Source organism: Cololabis saira, chromosome 13 (assembly GCF_033807715.1).
Source record: "Cololabis saira isolate AMF1-May2022 chromosome 13, fColSai1.1, whole genome shotgun sequence".
NCBI classification, from domain to species: domain Eukaryota; kingdom Metazoa; phylum Chordata; class Actinopteri; order Beloniformes; family Belonidae; genus Cololabis; species Cololabis saira.
Window position 1 is genome coordinate 19,315,100 of NC_084599.1, and position 14,679 is coordinate 19,329,778.

Consider the following 14,679-nt stretch of genomic DNA (forward strand, 5'->3'; position numbering starts at 1 on the left):
GGGGATCTTCAAAGTCTGCTCATTAGATGGTCACCTTCAAAAGGAGGTCATGTCCAAATCCTTATCTGTATCCACTTACAGAAGGGTTCATTTGATAGTTGAAGGTGGAATTCATGCATGTTTCGCAGACCTGAGGTTTTGACTCTGTGATATCATAGCGCATGCTGTTTGTACTGCATTTCCAGTCAATGAATAATGCCTTATTCAGCCATAGAAGCCTCTGTTGGACCTCTGCTTGAATAAACCACAAACAGGACATTGACAGTAACTAGTAACAGCACCACAGAGACCAACATTGGAAATATTATGTTTCAGTATTATTATGATATCAGTGGAAACTGTTGTTCAGAGATGAGATTTGTCACATCACTGCTATAGTTGCTGAAATGACAAGAGAGGAAACATAATTATCCTTCTACATCTTATTCTTTTGCCATTCAAATAGGTAAAAGGTAGATCTGGTTAACAGCAAGAGGGCTCTTTTCACTCCTCCACCTCTTCTGCTTTGGCTTTCAGGGGGTAAATGTGGCAGAGGGAGAAAGAAGAAAGAAGAGGGGTTACAGATATGGATAATGCAATTACTCACAATGCCAATGATCAGTGGGAGCGAGCATAATGCATCACAGGGTGACTTTCCAAGCCAGGCCTTTGATGTGAGAGCATTATATGGTCTAGAAAACAAACATGGGATATGTGTCTCTCTGAGGGGATCAGGTGTGTGTATACAAAAATAGATGAATAGCGTGATGAACGAATGAGTGAATGATCACGAACCATTTCCATAATGACAGCAGCAGTATTTTGACACTAACAATGCAGGCTTTCTTGGTCTCACCCAAAAGACAGCGAATGGACAATTCAGTTCATATAATGTTTGGTCACCGACAGCCTCTGTATTCATGATTTTTATGGAACTTGAATAATCCTCTCAGTGGAAATCTCGCATGGAAACACAACTACCGGTACATGCAATTTTGTGGGCGCTGTTGTCAAAATTACTATTACTCTATTCTATTAAGAAACTTTTTCTAATGTTTTACTTTGAGTCCACTTTTTAAGCATGGAGCTAAAGTAACTTCCTTGATGCTGTCAAAGAATGGCTCTGGTTTTGTTTCTTGTGTGGTCAGTCGATCATTTTCTCTTCTGTCATGTGTCTCCTTGTGTTTCCTATTTGCCTCTGCAATGGTGTCTGCTGTGAGCTAGTTTCATCATTGCTGATCTGGGACATTACATTGTTATAAACTGATATGCAGTTGCCACAGAGATGACCAGGAGTCCAGAATTAGTTGGCTTGTTTTTGCTGATAGTAGGGACTGGAGACCACGTAAACTAGATGATGCTTCCTCAAAGCAAGCATATATTCCTTCAAATTAAAGTGAAAATGATATTTTAACGTGAAATAAACTCATTTACTTATTGGATGTTTCAAAATAGAGGATACAGTTGTTGAGCAAACTCTGGACACCTCATGAGGTCAGTATTCAACAAATTCCCCATTGACAAGTACTATAGCTTGTTGGATTTACGCCACCCCTCCGGCAAAGGCGCGCGGTTTAGTAAGATTCCCGGGCCGTCTTGAACCCATTGCTTTTTAGCAGTCTAATCACAGATTTTAATCATATTGGGAAACTGTGAATACAGTAAACTTACATCTCCTTACTGTGAATTTGAGGTGTATTAACGGATATATGACTGGCTGTAGAAGTCTTTTCACATGCTTACTGAATTTGGTCATATTTTACTAAATTAATTCCTATAGCATTGCAATAGTCCCCCATGATCAGCAGATATTTTTTGTTTTTTCTTCTTCTTTTTTAAATATAAAAGTCATCTTTCCTCAAACAAATTGCAGCAAAAAATATTTTCATGATGCTGTTTTTGTTTTGTCATTTAATATCAACCTACACCCCACCGTTACCATTCAGTGCTTTTGTTACTATATTAAATTGCCCCCCAAAAGCCCCCAAAAACAAAACACCAATCTTAATTTAAAAAAAAGGTTTACTTTGTCTTTATCTTCAGATTCAGATTTTTCGTTTTCAAGCAACGATGAAAAACAAGCTGTAGCCCTAAAAGGTAATGTGTAAGCCTTTGAAAACCATGCTGTTTTAAGGCCTCGATGCTCATTCATAAAATGTTTTCTGCTAAGAAAAAACAAACACCATTCAATCTGAACTTTGATTCAATACTGCACGCATGCAAGGAGTAATAGTGGAAAGAAACAACGTTTTTTAAACAGGACATCACTGTCATTTCCATCAGGCTGAAACAAGCTACTAATTAGTTTGAAACCAGCAAATGGGATTAGTCTATAAGAATGTAACCAGATCTGTACGCTACTATAGAATGGAAGAATATGATTACAGTGACATCTTCTCATCTAAGTCTCTCCAAGAAAGCAGATGTTTTTCTCGTGTGTAATTTATTACGAGGCTGTTTTTTTTACATGTAAAAACCCCTGGTGTTTTACATGCACATACTGCTGTTGCTTGACTTTTAAGTTGGATTCCCATGAATCCTTTTTTTGCATATCTCTGAAGTCTGCATTTAAAAGAGGATTAATGTAATACAATGTACTGAAATTGTATAGTTTCAAAAACAAGACCTGCTGCTGTTTGATTTGTGGTGAATGAAGATTTAAAATGTGTGCTGAAAGGTGTGTTGTCTGTGTCCCATCATAGCAACATAAAATTACCTCCGAAGCAGAGTTACCTTTCATCTCTAACCGCAAATGGTCATCCTTTCTACTCAGATCCACGTACCTCTCTCGTTACGTCACTCCAAAACCATCACAGATGTATTTTACTTTTAAAATCTGGATAATAGACAGCTTTTATAAACAAACTTGACTGTGACCCCTGTCATCTATATCTCCCTCTCATCTTTCACCTTCTGTTTTTGCTCATTCCGGAAGATGAAGATAGACAGATAGCCATCCACTGCATGTGTTGACGTGCTAAGGGAGATAGCCGTGCACTAACGGGGCCAAAACAATTTAACAGAGTTGGTTTGTGAGAGATTTCTGATGGCGTTCCAGACAGTGATATTAGCTGCCAGACTTTGACTTGCCTACTAGCTCCACCTGCCCTGACTAGCTTAAACAGATACATTCCAAAGCCCCCTGCCCTTCTAAGATATACTCCACCAAATAAAAATGCCCTGCTTCTCTATCACCTCCTGCCCCTTCCTATTGCCCCCTCTTTTCCCAGGACATCCAGAAAGGGAAACCATAATAACATTTCACCAGAGACTCAGTCAATATTATTCCTTGACATCTTCAAAGCAGGATAGAGGATATTGGACTCCGAGCAAGATGGGTGGAGGTAGTGGAGTGCGTGTGTGTGTGTGAGAGAAAAAAAGTTGAGAAAGTGAGCCCTTCCCCAGTCTCTGATATATGTCTGCTTCAAGCAAATAGCTGCTCCTTCATATGTATCACACTTAGTTTCTTTGAGGAACTATCTTTCTGCCCTCAAGCCACCCATCGCACCTCTGTCCCTCTTACCTGTGCCCTCTCTGTGCATGGGCTTAATTCTTTTTTACACCACTAGGGGTCCTTGTGTGCATAATAAACAAAACATTTTCCACACAGGGTCAGGCACGCTTCGCTCTGCAATAACAGTTCAGGGTACACAGGAGAATGCCTCATTTTCATGTGTGCAGCTCTGATACAGTCTATTTGGAAAAAAAAAAATAGTGTTACTTACTCTTCATTCGGGAGTGTTTTCCAAATACAGATCCATCTCAAATCCCATTTTATTTATGACTTCTTGAAAGAACAGTTGCAAATCATGCGAGAATTTTTCACAGAGATGATCTGTTCAAAGAGTTTCAATCACGATTTAGATCACATCATATAGTACAGAAATAGCCCTGGTGAAAGCTAACAATGATTTATTCACGGCTTCAGAGACAGTCTAATAGTCTAATTTAAGTAATGTCCAGAGTCCAGTTATTTTGTGTAAATAATGAGTCTTCCCCTTATTAGAGGCGCTCATGGTGTTCTGCACGATTCTGTCCTTGAGCGGATACTTTTCAAGTGATATACGATTTACTTCCATGAGGTAATATAACTAGGTGGCATGGTATGAATTTCATACTCATACATTTCATCATTGATACTCTTGCATGAAATCTAATATAGATTCAATAGATTCAGTCAAATATAAAATAAATTAAACTGAAATCAAGTCCAAAGTATATAAAGGCCCCAATTTGATTTTATTTTGCTTGTAAATTAAGAAAAAACTGAGAATATGTTGTTTTTAGACATAATTGCCTCAGCAACACTATAGCTTTGTAAATGCTTTATATGGTACAGTATGTCACTTTGGCATCCTGCTGCTGTTAGGAGTATCATATCAGTATATCCTTTTTTCCTTATTTCTTATTGGCTGTCCTAAAATTTAACTGGAAAGCCTTTTGCTGATTCAGAACGTTGTGTTTATGAGAACCAGTAAGATGGCTATGTTTCTTCAATTTTGGATTTTCTTCACTGACTCCTGAAAAAGTCTATAGGACAGAATGTTAAATCCTTCTGCTCAAGTATAAAGCCTTATAAAGTATAAAGCTATTGATGACATATCAATAGCGTGCTGTGTTCAAAATTCTCCAGGATACAGTACAAATGTATCTTTTTCAACCATGTCTTTACATCTCTATTCATAGCAGCCAGTTTTCAGGGGTGGTGTCAGCCTTTCAGCCTTGGTCACCATTTCTCTTAACTGGCATGGTGCAGTGACAGGGTGTTGGGATTCTTGATAATGTGGACAAGGGAGGGGACTTTGGAATTAATTTCCAATTTACACCTACGACTCAGCAGAAAGTAAAACGGGCTAGTCCATTGCTTTTAGACATAAAATAATTTGTTGTCATTTTTTTTAAACCAATGAGACAATTAACTTGAGCAATTAACTTTTGTTTTTCCTCTGAATGTGCTCGTGTGTGGTCTACTGTAATTACAAAATAAAACGAAAGAAAATGTAACATTAAAAAAAAACCAAGAAATTGCTTTTGCATGTTTTTTAACAAATAGAATAAATGTTTTAAAACTCACAAAGTTGTCTAAAATATATCTTAATCCATGTTTGAGAAGGCTAAGTATGTTGTTTTTGGTATAAAGCTGGTCTAAGATGATGGCTGTCTAAAAACCAGCAAAGTTAGCTGTTTTTTGCATTTTCACAATAGAATTAAGTTTGCACTAACCAAAAACTGTGTTGTACATTACAACCTAGAAGATCACTTAATCCAGGTTTGAGGAATTCACCTTTGTGTTTTGTGCCTTTTGCCAGATCAAAGGCTAACTTTAGTTGTAGATGGATCTAACTTACACAGACATTATGCTGAAAAAACACTAAACAAACAATTCTTCCTGCAGCATGTCAAATTGTAATGCTAGCACATGTAATATCCAACTATAGGCTTCACTGTGTCCTGCAATTACAAATTATATTTGGTGTATTCTAAAGCCTATAGAAAACCCTGTGGAGCTAAAAGTAGCATGACTGTGGTCTGCTCACTCAATCAGAAGTTAGAAGTGTGAATACAAACAAAAAAAGCAATACAAAAATACATTTCTGATGGATTCACAAAATCTGGCCACACAATTAGAACTTGTACATTGAAAACAATCAACTTCTGACTTTGAGTGGGCTGTTGCTGTCCCTGGCTCTGCATCCAACCAGTCAAAGGACATGCCCACCCTCCCTGAGGTTCGTTCTCCTAAGGGGAACCTTCCCGTTAAAAGTGTGATCCCCGTTTCCTCTGTCGTATGGCACCCCCTGCATGCTCAGTAATCAAATTGAGTCAAATTAAAGAGTCAACATAATCAATTTGCTTCTCTTTGCTAGACAACTTTTTACAAATTGGCATTTTATGAATACTATTATGCTGAATTAGACTGTGTTGAACTGAGGTATAATTGAACCAAACTGGACTGTAATTAATTTGACTCAAATCTAACTTTTCTACTTTCTCTGGAAAGTGCCCTGAGATGACTTTTGCGGTGTATTGAAGCCATATAAATAAACTTAATTGAACTGAATTCAATTCAGTGATATTGTAGCAGAGGCAATGAGTCAATACTGTTTTTTTTCCTGAAGGGGATGTCTGCACAGCATCAGAAAAGCAGGCAACCCCTGGGACAAGCAGACACAGGATCCTTGCAGCTGCAAGGCACCAGACATTAACAAAGTCTCATTATTCTTCCTCAACGTGTGCTTTCCTTTATTTGCTCACACAAAATGTAATAGCAAAAAAAAAAAAAGTGCTGGAAAGCATATTAACAGCTACAGACACACTTTGTTTAATATTTCAAAATACCTTTGGAGAGGAGCGAGACTTTCCTTCTTTCTGGCAAATGTCTCCCCAGATGTGTGCACTGCAAGTGAGCGTTTCTGCAATCTGCTAACAGAACATTAACTTTAAAGACTTCTTTCGTTCCCGTCCATACGTACACCACGCTGCAAGCACTGGCCTCTGTCCAGGAATCTCCTCCAGCCAGCCGCCCATAAGCCCTCTTCTAACCAGCCAAGAATGTGAAATGCTCCTTCAAAGAGATGCCCTCTACAAGGTGTGGTTAAGGCAGGTACCTGAGACCACAGGTGGCAACATTGGAGCAGTTGAATCAGCTAACTGAAATCCCACACCTGTATCAGAGCAATAACTACAAAAGGGATGATAAATAGTAGCAAGGTTATAATTATAATTCCCTTATGTGCTGCTCCGTGCATTTTAGAACATCTTAGACTGCGTTTAAGACAGAGACATATCGTTTTTCCTGCCTCTGAGAGTTTCAACAGTTGATGAATAGGACCAAGTAAACTTTTTTCCAAGTTTAACCTCCTAAGACCTGGCCTACACATATGTGGACATCACACATTTGTTGTATATGTCATAATATTTAACTTCTTAACGGGGGCCCATCGCAGTAGGAAAAAGAATTGCACCAGGTTTTGGGAGGCAAGTGTGAAAAGGAAGAAGTTTGAGAGTTTCACAAAGTAAAACTTTGTTTAAAGACCCAGCTGATCAGTCACTTGGCACAGTGGGCCAATCATCTGAATGGAAAATACAACAAGGGTGCGGAGAGACGGTTGGCTGCTAACAGAGCAGCCCGGCAACAGGAGTGAACACGGAGTGGTGAGAAGACGAGTGGAAAGGAGGGGAGAACACAACAGAGGACAAAGAGTTGCTTGTCCGAGGTATGTCTGCCATCAGCCTGCAAGCAGGGGCCCGGTGCGGCTCGTTTGAGGGGGTCCCTATGATAAATGTCCACTACTTGACTCTGTCACACCGTCTGCCACTTGGACAATAACTGAGGTCACAGCAGAGTAGTGGAGCTCTGACACTGTGGCCTGCACAGAGAGGGGTCACTTTCTCTCAACACTGCATTTATTTCAGACCTGCTTGCTCTACACCACAAATAATATATCTTAAGAGTAGCAGCACAGGTAACATAAATAAAACACTCCACACAGTTGTCTCTACTCCAATCTGTTTATTTGGGTGCATTAATCATGCTACAGGGTCCCAGCCTATCTGCCTCAACAACACACCCATAACAAAAGCTTGTCAAACTGAAAAGGGGCTTAGATAAATGCAGTCCATTGGAAGAGGAAGCACATGACAGCATTTGAAATATTGTTCATTTACATCTTTGAAATGACTATGCTGAAATTTAGGCAAAACAAACCTCTATGATGCAGGAACTGGGACTTTCATGTGACCTCCAGGGTTTGCCTCTTTTTTTCCTGCTAATGAAAAAAGGTTCATACACCTTAATTTATACAAATACAAGAGACACAATGAACCACAAAGAATTTAAACTGACATTTGGGAGAAAGAAACATTTTTTACAACAGCTTCAAACTGCAAGGATTAAACAAAATAATCTCAATGAAACCTCTACAGCAAGAGAATTTAAGAGAAATACCATCATGCTCAATAAGGTTTGTAAGTGATTGCCCAGAGAGCTTCCTTCCCGCTAATTAAGATATCTGAAAGATCAATCTGTGATTAAAACCATCTCAGGAAATGAAAGTCAAACTTGAACGTGTTATACAAGCATTAAAAGAGCATTCATCTCCTCGTGAGCAGTTCTTAGGTCTGTCTTTAGGGGCTTTACTCACGCAAACCTGTCATCCCCGCTCTGAACCTGCGCTCGCTTTTCTCAAAAGCAGCCTGTGCAGACTTCGTGTGTAATGGGGTGGGGGGTACTAATATCGTCCCACCTCTCTCTCGCCCAGTCAAGGCGCTCCAAACTTGCAGAGAGCAAACTCTCCAAAGAGTTCTTACCTCCTGCTTCAGGACTGCTCTGAGCCGGAGGGAGACACGGAAAGTTGCAAACAGAAAACAAAACAAACTCTGAAGTGGAGCGCGTCAGGGAATGGCGAGAAGGCGGAATGGTCCTCCTGTCGAGTTGCTTAAGTGAGCCCAGAGGCCACCGGTAGCGTTTTTACTTAGCCTACTTCAAAAAAGGGCAGTTTAAAAGAGAAAAACAGAGTAGGAGAGAGATAAAAGTCGCCCGAGCCCTGACCGTCACAAGTGTCCTGTCACTGCAGCGCGATGGTGTTTTCGCCGGGATTCAGCTGCGTCCTGCTGAGCGCGCTGCTGCTGCAGACTGTGGCACCCTGGGGCGCAGACCTACCGGCCAGACCCAGACCCAGGCAGTGCGACGCACCAAAGTCGGTAAGTCTTATTGGGATACTTTATTAAGTTTGGAGTATCCCCCCCCCCCCCTTTTCTTTTCTTTCTTTTTTTTTTTTTTTTTACCGAGACGGGTGTATGGAATTTACCGAGTGTATGCAAATTAATTCAAACATGTGATTCTGGCAGGTTTATCATTTTTTGACAAATTAAGGGAGAACGTTAGTTCCAGACCTGTGTCATTTATGGTCATAATTTATCATTTTAAAATTCAAAAACTTCTGCTTGAGGAATGGACAAGCCAAACAACGGCATGTGTTCATTTTGAAAAGGAGAAACTACAGGCTGCACCATAAATGTAGTTATATTCGCCTATTCTTTCCCCAATTTGGCCAATTATAAAGTGAACAACTTTTGGTAGTTAAAAAAAAAAAAAAAAAACAATTTGTCATTATTTCATAACAATAAGATTGACAAGTGTTTGGGCCTACATATTATGATAATTGGATTTATATATCCTGAATCCTGACAGTTAGGCAATATTAATAATAATGATGATAATGATAATAATAATGACACTAATAATAATTCTAAGAATAATAATATCGTAAACCCTCTTTTGTACAGTAGGTAGGGTATTAACCCCAAACATAACTATTTTTGAAGAAACACAACCGTGAAAGCGGGTCTAGATCCGAGTCTAACAATGAATGAGGCTGCCAAGAAAAACGGTCAGTGCGCGCCAACTTTATGGCTGTTTATGTGACAAAGCGGGGAACACCCACGGGTGACTTGACTTCATTTGGAAAAGTTTCATTGACCTTTCAGAAGCGCTTGCGTGTCAGCCCTTTGCGCGGCTTATTAAAACACATATCGGGCAGAAAAGTTTTGATGTGTCTTGAAGTGCAGCAGCGCAGATCAGAGCAAGCTCGCTCAACCCCCGACTGCAGAAATAATGTCCAAGACGCTTTTCCTGCTGAAATTGACTGCAAAAAAAAAAAAAAATCAAACGGATGATACTCTTGCAGTTGAGCCCCACAGCCTTAACATAACCTCCTGGAATCGCAGAAATCAAGCTGCCAGTTGGTTAAATTGCTCACAACGTCTCATAATGGATGTGCTGTCAGAGATCAGTGCAAACTTCGAGCTCCTTCACTTCGTGTGATTTGTATGCGTCCAGTACAGTGGTCTCTGTTTTGCATTAAGAGTAATTACCGCCATAAAAAAATGAGCTCTGCGCGTCATGCCTCTCCAGAAAAGTCAGCGCTGTCTCAGCAGAGGGGATCTCGCCTCTCCTCAGGACCTCTAAGTGGAACAATACCGCACTTTCCATGTCGAAAAGGCATCATTTTAGGGCAGAAGCCTAAGTGAATATTTGCTCGAGGCTAAAGTGCTGCACGTGCAGAAATGCTCGATTAGTTTCTTGGAAAGTGATGGAGGACGCACAAACGCATAAAAGATGCGGTCCAAAACTTCCCCGTCCGTGTCCGTGTCCGTGTGCAGCAGCGGGTGGCCCAAGTTTAAAATTGAAACCTTATAGTAACAATGTTTAAAAATTAACTTAAGCTTTAACACGTTGCTATGAAGTTATTAAAATGTTCTTTTTGATTTGACAAACCAAACACATTTTTGAAGATTTTGATTTTTTTTTGTGTGCAAACGAATAAGGACAGGAGAACATCTTGCAAGAAGAATGCTCTCATTTTTGGCTGATATTTGAAATTTTAAATGCAGCTTTGGCTGTGTGGAACACCACTGGAAAACAGCTCAAATTATGATTCAATTTTAGAAGCAAACATTTTCTAAGAATAACTTTATTTTACAGTAATGGGCTTCATTCCTCAAATCTCTGATTACACTATGTCTTAGTGGCCAGAAGTTTGATATTGTTTAGAGAAGCTAATTCTTTTTTCATATTTGAATAATGCCAACATCAAAGTCATAGCACATGCTCAGCACATTGGCTTAGCACTTAACAAGAAACATATTTAAAATGCAATAGAGGCTAATGCTCACTTAGAATGACTGCATTATTTAAAATTTCCATCGTGTCATTGTTTTCTGTGAAGATAACCGTAAAAGACAACAATTTTTGTTATACAAACCACAGAAAAATACTAGGCTGTCAGCATCACATCTACCATCAAAAGAAAAGTATTATGTCAGACTGGAGAGCAGGTTTCTTTCAGGCTTAGGCTTTTATGAGCTCCAGTGGAGTATATTTGCACTCCTGCTTCGAAAATGCTTCCCAGGCGGAAAGAGACTTTGGCAACTGAGCCTTGCACCTCAACAATACACAGGGGTGTGTTTACAGCCCAGAAGGCTTCTCTATAAACTCCCTGCCTGCAGCACAACCCTGAGGTGATTAGCCTCCATACTTCTCCTTCAATCTTCGTAGCATGCATTTCAGTCTTTGACTTGTTGACCCTAACCTCTGAGCCAGTACACCACAAAAATGTGTCAAGTTGAAGTGGTCTAATGTGAATATCCCTCTATCCCTGTTTTCCCTGCCTCTTCAACAGCAAAGCGACCTGAATTCTTTCCTGTGGAGAGTAAAGCGTGCACCTCCTCACCCGCCCTCTTACTTGTTTGGTACCATCCACGTGCCCTACACCCGCGTCTGGGACTACATCCCCAACAGCTCCAAGCAGGCTTTCCAGAACAGCAATAATGTCTTCTTTGAGCTAGACTTGACTGACCCACTGACTATCTCCAAACTGACGAGCTGCCAGCTGCTTCCCCATGGAGAGAACCTGCAGACATTACTACCTCGAGACCTGTACCGCCGCCTCAAGCGACACCTGGATTATGTCAAACACATGATGCCTCACTGGATGACGCCCGACCAGCGGGGCCGAGGCCTGTATGCCGACTACCTGTTCAATGCTATTGCAGGGAACTGGGAGAGGAAGAGGCCAGTGTGGGTAATGCTGATGGTCAACTCCCTGACAGAGTGGGATGTCCGCTCCCGAGGGACTCCGGTACTGGACCTGTTCTTGGCTCAAGAGGCAGAACGTATGAGAAAGATTACAGGAGCGGTGGAGCGGGTGGAGGAGCAGTGTCACCCCCTCAATGGGCTCAACTTTTCTCAGGTAAGAAGGTGAAATGAAAACATTTACTTTGGCCTTTTTTTTGCCACATATTCCCTGTGTGTACACAGCTGGAACAGCTGGGGAATTTGCAAGCACAAGCCATGAGTAGAGAGGACATGAGCGGATGCTCAGTTTGCATGTCCTTTATCTTTCTGGCTGCAGTAAAGACACGTAGGATAAAGAAAGTTGTCTTAGTCCACTACAATGGTTTAGTGCATAGATTTTGGTAGTAGCACAGTTCCCTGAAAGAAACAGACAACGTGGAAGCAGACAATGAGGAGAAAAAAAGTGTCCACACTGAGACAGCTTTATGGTTAGGGATGACTCTCTGCCTCGCTAAGAAAACATAGCCAGCAGCTAAATCCTGGAGAAAGGGCATCAGGTGGAGCAGTGTACACAACCCCCCCGCCCCCAAAAAACAAAAAAAAGGCAAAAAAAAATAGATTAAAGAACATTAGAGGAGCAAGGGGCTCTTAATTAATTAATGCTGACTGACTGGCACTCTGGAGGATTGGACTGTGATTGGAGACTGGAAGATGAGTGAAACAACCTAAAATCCTGATTGCCCAAAATGGTGAAACGAGAGTGACTTTCACCCCTCAACAAAAGGGGAAAAGGTTGTTGGGAAAAGCAAATACAATAAACATTTAATCTTCTCTGAAAAAAAAAATACAGCTCATTACTTGCATTGATGAAGCACTTGCATCCAAACACATACCATGCATGTACAGCACAACTCTCACATAGAAACACTGTAAAAAGGTCCAGGAACCTTTATGGTGAGAAGCAAAATAATCTGCAAGGGGCAAAATATCCATGCGAGCACACGGAGCACTTTGCAGCTAATTTGAGAGGCAGCAGCCATCAAACTTCTCCTCTTTCATCAGCACCTCCTAACTACACTGTCAGAGTGGCATGGCATGCCATGCACATGCCTGACAGCATTGCTTCTATGATATCTGTAGGTCAGACTGTTTCTAATCAATGATTAGGACGCATGCAAATGCTGCTGGGTCGGCTTTGTAGAATTTTAATCTGTTAAATTTTTGCAGATATGCTGTTTTCTTACTTTCGTCAAAGATTCCTTTCCTCTGAGTGTGTTTGTAGTTTAACAACATTATTCAGTGCAGCAGGAACCACCCTTGAAAACAAAATTGTTTTTATATCCAAACTGTAATTATATCCAAACATGTTTGGTTATAAGTAAAAGTCCAGCTGCCAAATATAAAGTTTATATATCTGGGGAACATTGAGTTGCTTCCAATCTTCAAAATGCATTCATCCTTGAAAAAGCAGAATGCAGTGAGCAATAAAGCTTTTTACAAGGCAGGTGTTCAAATGTAGATAAGAGGTTTACTGCCATGAAAATCTTGTCAAAACTGGATCATGAACTTGAAATTCACCCAACTCCTGTCCAAGCAAAACCATATTCCTGAGCCTCCTGCCCTCTTGTTTCCACATTTATATGAAAACAATTCAGTGCTCTGCTGAAATTGACATGGAAACCATTATTCTCAATTGAAATAATATGTGGTTTAATCTGAACGCTATGGTTGATTGGATGCCTTTACGCTTGACTGTACCAGTGGGGAGGTCAGGAAGATGGATAGACCAAGGGAGAAATTGTGTGGGTGCAGAAGGAATAGAAGTGAAAACAAGAACATGAGAAGCAGACACTGAGTGAGGGATAGAAAAAGTGTAAATACAGGTATGCTGATGGAATGATGCGGAAGCTAACCTCAAAATTAGAGAAAGGGGAATAAGATTCCAAATATTGTACTTATTTGTTCTTTAAAAAAAAGAATGACTTTACAATACCCTGAACCTTTGATGTCACTGAGAAACACTCACTGTGGATGCTGGGGAACTATTCCTTGAAACACTGCAGGCTCCTTTAAAGCACCTGGTTCAGGTGTCACCTCTGCAACGGTGCTAAAACCACTGGGAGTTGGGTGTGGCATTGGTTTGACCGGCTTCAGAGTTCAGCTAATGCTGGGGTACCAATGACCTCAAAGGTTGTTATTTAAAAAAAAAAAAGGTTTAGCAAATATAGAGTAGCAGAAAGAGGCAGAACAGATGTTTTAAAGCTGTAATCTTTTGTAGTTTGGAGGCGATAGAGGGACATAAAGTGTACTAGAGGTCTGTCTATGACATTGTGGCCGAATAAGAGCTCTGTGTGTCTGAGACCTCTCAAAGGTCTCTTTAGATTATGGAGAGGTGTGGATATCTCTGTGAGAGGCAGGAGGCAGTTTAAAGGCTGTGGTAACAAAGAAAAGTCATGCTGCATGGTTCTTTTCTAGTTCTTTGTAAGCTGATGTCGCTTGACAGCTGGGCAGGCCAGATAGTACGAATGATTGGAAAAGGCTGGAAAACGTTTAGTCAATTCAAAGAATTCAAGCAGCACAACCACAGCTTTGGGAGTCAGTATCACCTTGAATCCTTTCTTCTCCTACAAAAGTGGACCATTAAAGTCCCATCATAATTTGTCAAGTCTGTCCATCGTTTTAATAATAATGAACCCTCTGTAATAATGCGGTTCTGTGTAACAATATCAGTTGTCTCGGCATCACAATGTGAACTGATGTTACAGAAATTACCAAACTGTAATTGCTTACTTTAATCATGATGGTTTTTATTTGTTTTGGACCTATGAATTTCTCTCATTTCCACCATATAAACACCCACTTTTATTTTCCTGGGGTCACATTGTAGCCGAGGTCCCTGGCCCTTGTCGAGGAGAAATTACATCATATTGGTGGCGCCTTTCTCCTGTGCAGGGGTCATGGGTCACGGTAGGAGGTGGTAGTGGGGCCACGAGCAGCGGAGCAGTGAGGAGACTGCCAGTCTGCTGAGGTCAAGTCTGGGCACTGCTGAGCAGGCATGCTGTGCCCGATCTGATAGAGCACCAAGCTCAACCTCTAACTGGGTTGACTTTTCCTCAGCTAGG

General features: G+C 40.7%; 1 protein-coding gene across 1 annotated transcript in view; it reads left to right on the top strand.

The window, feature by feature from the left end:
- The first annotated feature begins 8,189 nt into the window (after positions 1-8,189).
- trabd2b (TraB domain containing 2B) overlaps positions 8,190-14,679 on the top strand; it is a 71,565-nt gene continuing 65,075 nt past the window's right edge. Inside the window, exons 1-2 of the mRNA XM_061737122.1 lie at positions 8,190-8,682; positions 11,163-11,732. Coding sequence (XP_061593106.1) covers positions 8,560-8,682; positions 11,163-11,732 — 693 coding nt within the window. The 5' untranslated portion in view covers positions 8,190-8,559. The remainder of the gene's footprint in view (positions 8,683-11,162; positions 11,733-14,679) is intronic.